This window comes from Oryzias latipes, chromosome 11 (genome assembly GCF_053564925.1).
Source record: "Oryzias latipes strain Hd-rR chromosome 11, Olatipes_Hd-rR_3.1".
In the NCBI taxonomy this organism is placed as follows: domain Eukaryota; kingdom Metazoa; phylum Chordata; class Actinopteri; order Beloniformes; family Adrianichthyidae; genus Oryzias; species Oryzias latipes.
In genome coordinates this window covers 24,337,379-24,348,877 of record NC_136247.1, presented here as the reverse complement: position 1 = coordinate 24,348,877, position 11,499 = coordinate 24,337,379, and the positions used below count along the sequence as shown (strand labels likewise).

The 11,499-nt window shown below is 41.7% G+C and overlaps 1 protein-coding gene across 1 annotated transcript; it reads left to right on the top strand.

Annotated features, from left to right (window-relative positions):
* Positions 1 to 21: 21 nt before the first annotated feature.
* On the top strand, positions 22 to 11,475 carry prrt1 (proline-rich transmembrane protein 1). Its single transcript, XM_004073942.5, has 4 exons — positions 22 to 301; positions 2,090 to 2,427; positions 4,304 to 4,495; positions 6,875 to 11,475. The coding sequence occupies exons 1-4, from the start codon at positions 283 to 285 to the stop codon at positions 7,049 to 7,051; spliced, it is 726 nt and encodes a 241-aa protein (XP_004073990.1). The 5' UTR covers positions 22 to 282; the 3' UTR covers positions 7,052 to 11,475.
* The last annotated feature ends 24 nt before the right edge of the window (positions 11,476 to 11,499 follow it).

The following is an 11,499-nucleotide window of genomic DNA, read 5'->3' as shown; positions in this document are numbered from 1 at the left end:
CAGCTCTGGCTCTCATTAATTCAATGAACAGCGACGCGTCCGTGGAGAAACCTCGTCAGAGCAGCAGGCTCCCACACCGAGAGAGAGAGGGGGGGACCTGTGCGCGTGCGGACTGAGCTGGAACCCCCCGCGCCCACCAAAACCAAGGCCTCTGTGAGATGAAGACATCCTGAGGATGGGTCGCGTGGAGTAAAAAAATAAAGTGCGAGCCATTGAAGAAGAAGATCAGACGCCGGGATTTTTGGAGCGAAGGCAGTGAGCAGAGGAGGCGCGCCGAACATCATGTCATCAGAAAAACACGGTGAGGCTGCGCACGGACGGTCACCGACGAGCCCCCTGCTTAAAGCTGCATTTCTGCGGTGCGTCCTCCTCCATCCTCCATCGTCCTCAGCGGTTCTCTCCGCTTCTGGAGGAGGCTGTGCGGGAGCTGCGTGGAAGAAATCCCCGCGGGGCCTCCTGACAGCTGAAAGTGACAGAATCACGCGGCGTTTTTGCTTTCCAAACAATTCTGTCGCACTGAATTCGACCCCCCCAAAAATGCCATCAATATTCTCAGCTTCCCACCCTCATAATGTGTCTGATCATTACGCACGAGGCCTCTCTTTGATGTGGGTGTTTGCGCGTGCCTTTTCCCACCTGCATCTTTCTCAAAATGATGTTTGTTGGGGGTTTTTACGCATCTTTTGTCTTGTCACGCGCGTAAATCGGTCGTTTCGGTCGTGGAAACGGGGGTGAAGAAGCGGACAAACAGCTGCTGCTAACGCGACAGCTGTCCACTCCGAGCTGTGGAACTGCAGTCAAACATCCACGGATGCTCATGAAAAAATGACACTGCATCAAAAAAACAAACACCGGAATGTGAGAGCTAAAGCCTCCAGAAATCTACGACACCAAACTTTGGTTTCATGTTTCTCTTTAAAAATGTCTCATTTTTGAGGATTTTAAGGCGTAAAAGTTGCTTTTTGTTTCCAGAATTGCAGCAGAACTGTAATTACGTTGTGTCTGTTTGTTGGAAATGCCACAATATCATAATTAAACACGATCTATCTTCTCATCGGGAATGAGGAATGGAAATGTTGGTGTATGTGTGCATTTCAAGAAAGAAATAATATTTTTTTTCCTGGATGATAAACTGTTTGAAGCAGCCTGGAGAAGGGAGTGATGAACACATCCATGATTTCATAGCCTCCAGCCTCTCCCAGTGATTTTATGCACCTCAGACATCTCACAAGGTTATCTATTTTAGATTTCTTCCTGGAAAGGATTTCCTTTTTTCCACATTTTAATGATTTACATCGAGCGTTTCGGGTAACCTGTGTGTGTGTGTGTGTGGGTGTGTGTGTGTGTGTGTGTGTGTGTGTTTCTTCCATCAGTCCTCCTCTTTTAGCTGCAGTTTCTTTTCCCGTCCTGACCTTACTCCTCTCCATGCGTCTCCTCCTTTCCCCCTCTTGTCTGTTTGTGGTCCACCTCCTCCTTGTGACAGGGTCAGGGAGCGTTACGTAAAGCAGCTCCCAGAGCACAAGCCGTCATTACTTTGCTTCCTCTGTCCTGTTGGATCTCACCCTCTGTTTTAGTTTTTAGTTTTTTTTTACCATCTTGCCCCCCTCCCCTCTTTTCCATTCACGTGTCACCCTGTATTACCTCACCCCCCCCCCCCCCCCCCCTGTCCCTGCCCTGCTGTATTTGACAAAATAAAAGGAGGCAGCAGAAAAATCAAAACGAGCTTTTCCACATCTGAAATGCCATATTTCGTACTCCTAACCAGCTGGGATGTGAAGGTAGGGGGTGTGGGGGGTGGAGGAAAAGGTCTTCTTTGTTAGAAGTGAAGCTGTCAATCACCGTCATAATTAGCGCCCAGGCCGAGCAGGTTGGAAAATATCAGGTTTCATGGAGGTTTTTTCTTTTTTTTTGAAGTTTTCTGTGCTATTGCTTCCACATCTTCAGAAGTGAGATGAGACATCAATCTGTGGTCGTGCTCGAGTTAGATAACACGTTCTCCTCTCCGCACCTCTGCTTTCTTTTTCTGCTTTTTTTATTTTTTTGAAATGCTCTCCTGTCTGTTTTCCTTCACGCCGTTCCTGCGTCTCAGGGCTCAACGACCCCAGCCGTCAGGCCATGCAGCCCCCTCCATACCTACCGGGCCCGCAGGATCCCAACATCCCCCAGCACCCCAACATGCCCGTGGCGCCCGGGACCCAGCCGGGGTACCCGCCCCCACCTCCACCGCCGGGCTCTGAGGGATACCTCCAAGAAACCCAGTTTCACTGCGGCCCCATGGGGCCAAACGGGGCCCCTCAGGGCTACACCGTCCAGACCCAAGGCCCCGGAGGCACCATGCCGCACCCCCCTGTGGGATACATCCACACGGGCTACCCCCTGCAGCTGCAGCCCTGCACAGCTTACGTACCGGTGTACCCGGTGGCATCGGTGAGCCAGACGTATCTAAACATCTCAAAATCCCATTTTTGATTCTGCTGAAAAAGTCACTTCACTGGTTTAGACGTAAGTTTGGTCAGAAATGAATACAACAGAGTAGAAAAAGTTAAACTCTTCAACATTTTGTGGCCTGAATTTCTTCCCTCTCCTCTGACTCTGTGATTCTGCTTCAAAACAGTGATTTATGATCAGGCAAAAAAGCTTCTGAAACATTTTTTATTAAAAGATTTGAAATGTCCTTTGATGCATTAATTAGCTTGATGTGAAAATGATATGATGTACAAGGAAATCTTAGAAAAAACCCTGAAATAAACCTTTGAGCAAGGCAGTATTTCCATATCCGCCCTAACTGCCCCCTTCAGACCCGCCCTCACTGGCTGAGCAGCTGCTACACGCCCCTCACTCTCTTTCTGCCCCTGCCACCCTGGTCAGAGCGGCATGTTTTTTTTTTCGAATGTCGGCTTTTATTTTGGTTTTTCTCTCCATAGCAACCATTACATCCTTTGGTCTCCTGTGGTGATGAACATTTATGTTGTTTTTTTTAGAAGAATCAGAAAAAGTAAATTTTTGGATTTCCTTAGCAATGGAGGTTTTTTGCCCACATTCCTACTATTTTCATTGTTTTGTTTAGCTTGAGCCAAGGATTCGTGTATTAAATATTTACAATATTTTGGTAAAAAGTGTGCGAGTAGCTTCCCACTGATGCTCAAGGAGTTAGGAGGCATTTATAGAAGGCACTAAAGGTGATTGAAATTCAACAAAACACTGGTTACGGTTATAGACTTGTTGACATATGAAATTTTGTAAAGTTTCTTTTTTTTTTTTACATTTGATATTGATAAAGTGTAAATAAATCACAGAAACTGCACAATTTGTCACCAAATGGCCGCCAAGCCACTGACAATAGTGTTTTGGTTTCTTTGGTGCATTTTGAATTTTTTGGTTTTTTTAGCCCCATAAGAAATTTTTGGCCCTATTCATTTTTTGGAGTGTTTCTCCTGCTGTGATGTCATCATATTTTTTTTTTTGGGGGGGGGGGGGTCGTTCACTATGCCCAAAATATAAATATATATTTTTTTTTAATTTTTGCCGGGAACTAGGCGTGTGCACGTTCTGGAGTGTGTTTGAGTTTGTGGTGGGGGTGACATTTTGGCTGCTGCTGCTGCTGCAGGACAGAATTATTAGAAAAAAACATCTAAATTCTTTTAATGTTTTATCTTTACAACTTTGTCTCACTTAGTTTTATGTTTCTGTGCAGACTCTTTGTTTATATGAAAAAACCAGAGAGCATTTCTTCTTCTTCTATTTTTGGAGTCCTAAAACTTTCAAATGAAGCCATCTGGACCGAGCGCAACTCTGACTTTTATATTTAAAGCCAAATAAATAAATTTAGCAGAGCAAAACGTGTCCTCATCCGAACCCCTTTATAAAAACAGACGGCTTGTGCAACTTTCCTGGACACAAACGACGTGTGTCTAAAGGACAGTTCAAGCTGAGATTTGGCTGCAATTTTTTTGGAGCATTGAAATTCCTGGACAGCAGAAAGCATAAAACCTGCTGAACTCAAAGGCAAAGATCTGACTGGGGTGCACATCTACATACACAGAGCTGCTCCATTTTCTATCTCGAATAATGATAATTATAACTGGAGGATGTCATGGTTCTCTGCAGGTGTAAAGGCTGATCTCCAGCAGGCGTGGACTCCAATAAATGTGCTCTAAAGTTAAAACAAATATGCTAAACTGCAGGGAAAAATCCTAAATCTGCCCCTGTAATCCCATCAAGCTGTGCTGCCTGGCTGCTCCTTTGCTGCTGAAAGGAGGAGCTTTTTTGTCAAGCAGCTCCTCCCTCCTCCCTGTCTCCTCAGGGTCAGCCCTACATGGCCGCCGGAGGAGCTCACCCCGGGATGGCGCCGGGGCAGATTCACCCCATGCAAATGCCGCCCAGCATCACCCTGATGGACCGCCGGCCGCCGCACGACTACCTGCCCATCGCGGTGCTCACCACCGTCTGCTGCTTCTGGCCGACAGGCATCATTGCAATCATCAAAGCGGTGCAGGTGAGTTTAACCCCATGATGTTCTGACTGTTGAATTGCAAGAAGGGGGGGCTACAACATGAGACTTTTGAAGCCACTTGGGTAGGGCTGCACGATATGAGGAAAACTCGCGATATGCGATAATGGTGATTAATATTGCGATAACGATATAATTTGCGGTATATAAACAAATATCAAACCAACCAAAAACATAATTTCCATTTCAATGCAACAGTATAAAAATTATACTCCAAATGACCCTTGTCGACATAGGAGGCAAACATCAAACATAAAAGGGCTCATTTGATTGATCAACAGCGTAAACGGGTCCTTCCGATTGGTTAAATGCATAAAGGGATTTATTTCATTTATTCAATATTTCAAGCTGCCATGAGATTGTTTTAGCACATTTAACCCTTGTGCTATCTTAGATGACCCCACCCTTACATTGACGTGTTCTCCCTACCATGACAAAGGTGGATAAAAGTGGAAAGATTTCATGTAATCCATGGACACCAGTGAAGATCACAAATCATTGAAGAAAAAAGGTTCAGTGCACTGTCTAGTGGGTCTAGATGACCCCACTCCCAATGTTAAAGTGCCTAGGATAGCACAAGGGTCAAGGTAACCATTTATTGCAATTTTTGCCATCTTTTGCGGTATGCATATTGCACAGCTTTATGTCACGATAACGATAAATTTGCGGTATATTGTGCAGGCCTACACTTGGGGCTCTTTTACCCCTCCATGGTGGCTCTCCATGATTAGAGAAAGAAAAAAATAATGTTTTTAATTATGTAAAGTAACATATTTTTGGACTATAAAGGTGCAACATGCAAAACTAAACAGTTGTATAAGTTAAACTTTATTCAGCTCATTCACAAACTTAGTAAGGCTCCGGACTACGTTACCCATAATGCTCCAACATACCAAAGTTGAGCTAAAGCATTTTTAAGCGCTGGTTACCACTTAAAACCAGTTGCAGGTCTGTGTGCACTACCGGAATTAAGTTTCACAGAAAAATATTTAGGAATTTAAAGTGTGACTCTCGTCCAAAAACACGTAATTAGCTCGTAATTAATTTTATTGAGCTAGATTTATAATTCTCAGGCTGAGATGCACCTTAAATGGTAAAATAAACTGTCTAAATATATGTTTTTGTAGTATTTCTTTCAATTACTGCTGACATCACAGTACCTACTACATTTTCTGCATTGAGATGATCCTATAAGATGTATTTTATTTTGAAAGGAAGTCATGCAACACCTGTCAAAAGCTATAAACTATTTCCTATTTTAAAAAAAAGCTTATATTATCTTTATGTTTACTATGACAAAAGAAAAATACAAACAATAGTTCAAAGTAAAAGTCAAAAAAGTAAAAAAATTCTGTGCCAAACCACCAAGGCAAGGATTTTAACCAGAAAATTCCAAGTTTTTTGAGTCTAATTTGCGGAAAAACATGAAAATTGACAAAATTCAAAAGAATTAAAATGAGCAAAACTGTTTTTGCTTAAATATTATTTTATCTGGTTACAATATGTTTTAGTAGGAAATGATGAATCCTTTGGCCTTCATGTTGACCTAAAGCTGACCTAAAAGTCTAAAAGTAATTTTTTTGTTTAACTAACCGAAGATTTAAATTCAAATTAGCTACTTTTTGCTTCCCATCCTTTTAAAAACACATGCAGTCATTTTTTTATCTTTTGAATCACAATAATATTGAAGAGTAAGAAGAAAAAGCAGCTTTTCTGTCTCACAGTTAAAACTTTTCCCAAATGATGACGTAGCTGCATCCAAACTTGTTATTTTTTTGGCATTTTATTGTTTTAAAAAAATGGATGAGAAGCAGAAAAAACTGACTGGATTTCCAGTATCCTTTTGATTACCGTTTGGATTTTAATAAATCCAACAAAAACTACAGTTCGGTATAACTGCCCCAAACTTCCTCTGAAGGTACCAAAAAGAGTCAAATAGTCAAAGAGACTCCCTTCTCTAAGCTTACCTGATTCCCGTCCAGGTGAGTGATGGCACCTGTGTGCAGTCTGGTGACCCCCCCCTTCTTTTTAACGCCTGCCATTAGTGTGTGTGAATGTGCTACTTACACCCAGTGGAGCCGGTTACGTAACCGCAGCATCGTCAGTGCAACCCCACAGAATGGATTTTGTCCTGGGGGCCTGCTCAACTGGCGATGACCTGAGCGGAGCTGACGAGGCGTGGACGCGCCGGACTGAGCCGTGTGTGCGGTCGCTGCGTGTTGTTGACGTGTGCAGTGGCCTGCTCTGTGCATGCAGCTAAATCGATCCTCACAGGAGGGTTGCAGGCGCTCTCCTGCTCCCACTCGTGCATATTTTTGGACGATGATCCTCCCCCGCCTCCTCTTTCTCTCTTTCATGGCTCAGGTGCGCACCGCCATAGCCAGAGGCGACATGGTGACGGCGGAAATAGCCTCCAGAGAAGCGCGCAACTTCTCCTTCATCAGCTTGGCCGTGGGCATCGCCTCCATCGTGCTGTGCACCATCCTCACCGTGGTGGTCATCATCGCCTCACAACACCACGACGACGACTGGGAGCCGTAACACCCCCCAAAGAAAAAAACAACAAAAAAACAGAGAGAATATATTTATTTGCTTACTGTCGTCTGGACAAAAGAGAGTGTCCGGTCCTCTGTTTAGATGCACACAACGTAAATCTGAGCTGCTCCACTCAAACACTGACAACATGAATCCATTTAAACGCCATACAGCCTTCAGAGATGAAACATTCGAACACAGACTTGAGAGAAATCTGATTTAGCTCCGCTGAAATGCACTGTGTTCATCCCCGGAGGGCCGTCTCTGCTTTGTGAGAGGATGATTTGTGTCGGACGGGAGCGATCGATGTACAGTTCCGACACGCCAAATGGAGGCTGGACTGACGTCTCTGAGGTCATTTGGTTGTTTAATGTGTGACGTCTTAGCCGTACGAACTGCTGCACAGTTTATATTTGTTTATTTATGGATTGACTCAACAGAAATCCTCGTTGTGACTGCTCTAATTAATGCTGACGTGTTGCAGCACATTCGTTTGGCTTTAAAGTCCCACTCCGATCATCTTTTGATCCCTTTTTCAAAGCGTTCCCGGTGGACTTTTCATTCTGATGATGCCGTTTTTAGCCAAAATCTAAAAGTGTGTGTCGTTTTCTTGGACATAGTTACTGCAAAAGTACATCAGAATTTCACCTCTGAGTTGTGGGCGGAGTCGTTCTCCTCCCCATAGCTGAAAGGTCTCGGTTTACATGCTCTCCCGCTAACTTACAGCCCCTCACACCCCCAACTGGTGCAACAAAAATGGCGAGCGATATCAGAGCAATCGAGTTTAGATCCACACTCCAGCTCAGACGAGGAAAACAAAGACTTTTATGGATCTATTTGTCTACAGGTGGATCCATCAGAATTGGAGCTCCTCCAAATGGAGCTTGTGGCCCCGCCCAGTGTATTTTCTACATCACAAATGCATCACAAATCTTTTTCTGCTTAATTTTCCCAATATTTATCGTCGATCAAGAGAAAAATGCCACAAAAACATCATCTTTCCATTGGAGTGGGTCTTTAAACTGGCATTTTCTGGATGCCGACTTCTTTCTGATAATATGATGCAGCTGCTGCATATATTTGTGGATGTTGCTGAGCATGATGAATATACATTTCCACTAATGGGCTTTTAGTGAAAGGAGCTGCTTTTGTCCCAAACGCTGGAGGAAGTACTTCCTAACATTTCTGGGCGTGTGTTTCAGTATTTTACAAAGCTGCTGTCGAAAAAAGGATGGGACGCACCTCCATCCCGGGTTTTACAAGGATTTATAGAGTATTATTTATTGGTGTTGCACTCTTCTCACTGGGTGTTTGAGGCGACATAACCACACGCACGTCCTCCTGGGTTTGTTTCCATCCGTCTGATGTAATCAAAGTAGATTTAGTGCGTCTGTTTTCCATAATGTAGCTTTGAAAAGCAGCCCTCCAGGTGTGGCTGCTTCACCTGTTTCCGTAGTTTCAGAGGTCAGGAAATGAATGTTTGGAGAAAATACAAATACCTACACAGTATTGTAGCACTTTGGTGAAATCGTTCGCTTTATCCTCTTGGTCGTCTTCTTGTGAGAAAGGCTTTTGACCTCTGATCACATCTCTTCTGCTCTCCCCATCTTTCTGCCAGTTCCTCTGATGATGGAGATTTGAAAGATTGCACAGAAATATTAGAATATATTAAAAACATCCTTGTTGACACAAATAGAAGCAGTATACAGACAATATATGGAGTATTGTTTTGTTAAAATGTTTTTTTTCTCTGCATATGTATTTGACTCAGAAAAATGAAGGAGAGCTGGGCCTTAAGTGAGTTGAGGGTTTGAAGGTTTTCTCCACAAATAACTGGGATCTAATTTAAATTTAGAGTATATTTTTCTGTATAAAAGAGTTAAAAAAAAGCATTGTGAGCATTCAAATAAACTGGAGGAAGTGGCTGTAGCTGATTTTCAGTGAAAGACCCCCTCTGATCATCCTTGGGTTTCTTTTCAAAGCCTTCCCAGTGCTCTTTTCATTAGGACGATGCCATTTCTAGACAAAATCAAAAAATCGGTGTTGTTTTCTAGGGCATAGTTTCTGCAGAGAATCAGGAGTCCATTTAAAATTTGCTCCTAAATTGTGGGTGGGATTGTTGGCCAGAGTAACTCCGCCCCCTCTTCCCCTCCCCATGGCTGAGAGCTCGGAGCAGGGAGCTTGTGGCGTACATTACAAATACAATCTTTTTTAGACAGCATTTTTCCATTGGCTCCTGATTCACAGCAATTTGAACAAAGAAATACTCAGAAATACAATTTTGAGCTTAAATGTCTTTACATATGCCCTCCATCATCAGAAAAATTAACAAGTGGGTCTTTAAATTCAGATCTCAAGCATTTGCACAACTGAAAAAAACGTTAAAACGCTATTTAAATTTGAGGTCATAAGTGTTTTTTTCTTTATTTTGCTAGGCTTTTAGTAAACTTGCTTTTATTTGAGAGGAATGCAGATTAACACCATGTTTCTATTTTTTGGCAAATGCAGAATTTCTTCACTCAAATGCTTTAATGATGCTCCAATTATCTAAAGTGGGAAGTTGTTGCTTCTCAGCTGCACTTGCAGTGAAATGTAAATTTAGCAAACAAAAATGATGAATTAGTTTTATTTTGTTTCATACTTGATGGCCTTTTTACCCTGATTATTGACATTTTTTGTCAAAATAAAGTGCAAAAACCATATTTTAATTAATACCATGCCAAAGTTGGAATACATTAGCGATGTTCTAATTGGCAGCATTGATTAAGGTTTTTTTTTATCTCTCCAGCTTGTACTTATGTTGCATCCTTAAACCCTGTTTTGACTCAGAATTCCATTTAAAGCTGAACGTGGTAATTATATATCATGGACGCGTTCTGTTATGTAAAATAGTTTTTCTGAACCACAAATGTTAGAAAAAAGCCAGAAAAAAACAAATTCTTCAGATTTAGGTTTACTTCAATTTCCCTCATGGTCATGAACAAAAACATACAGATGATGGATTATCATAGATTAGCAGATCCTCTCGTTTCTTTTTTTATACAGTTGAAAAAGTTAAAACTAAAGAAAATTGGTGAAAAAAGTGAGAAAAATCTTTATGTGAAATTTTCACAGATGTATCACGAATGAACCACCTAAAAACCACAGAAGAAATCCTAATAAACCACACAAAGAACAGGTAAACCAACGTAGAACGTGAACCGTGCGTGATTAGTGCGCTGTTTATACTGAACTCATTAGTGATTTGTGCGTCCATTACGTTATGTTAACATGGTCTGTGCGACGCATACGCGATCTATAAGTTAAACATCGGTGGTACATGCGTGAAAAGTCATGTACAATTGTGTAAGATTTATGCAGTAATTGCATACAAACATAAATAGCTCAAAACCGAATTCCTGTAAAGACTTATCGAACATCTGTGTACATCGACCATCGACGAACACAAGAAACACTTATGGATTACGTAGATCACACGTGGATCACGAAAGACACTAATTTCCTGTGTGGAAAATACGCAAATTGTACAAAGTGGCTGTGTGACACGGCCTTGAGAGATGACAGAAGTTCCAGAATAACAGCATATGACAAAAGCAGAAGAGTTACATATTGAGGATATAGAAAAAAATGTCAGACTACCAAAATAAAAGCGTGAAACTTCTTTAAATTATAAAGCCCAAAGCAGAAGTGTTTTATTAGCTAATTAAAAAGGCAAAGATAAAGCATTTCTTGATTGCTACTGTGAGTTTAAGAAATTCTGAATTAATTCAGTTCATTTTAAAAAGTATAATTTGAAAATTTTTATTTTGAAATGTGCAAAAACAGGAAAGAAATCTACCTTTTACAGTGTTTAGTTGACCTTAACAGCAACAGTAATTGTTTATTATTCTATTGTTCCTTGCATAGAGTAAAACAAGAGAATAAGGGTTGTGTGAGAGCTTCAAAGAGCTGTCAAAGTGTCTGTAAATGAGCAGCAGAGACGCTCAATGTGACTGTACCATTGATCTAGTTCCATTTTGTGCAATTAATTCAGATAAAGTGCGTTTTTAAAGAGTATCCAAACATTGGAAAACCCGTTTAATTGGAAGAATTGAGGCACACGGTGTTTAAGTGTAATAAAAGAACAGTGTCGTTTGGTATTGATAGTGTATAGAAGGCTCAGACAGATTAGTTTGGCTCTCTAAATAATTCTAGATTCTGTTGTATGGCACTACATTTTCCTGTGTGCTTTCTGTTATTTGCAGCTCTATGACACAAAAATCGGTTATTTTTCTGTTTGTAAATGCAGTGGGTTCCTTGGTGAAACAGAAGACGCCTACCTGTGTACACGTGGGTTTTTTCTTGATTATAATTGGTTGTATTGAACATGCATTGGTTGTTTCTGACTTTGGTTGTTTGAATAAAAGAATCATTCTGGGTTGTGGAGGACACACTGGTGGAGGCTGTGCTTCATT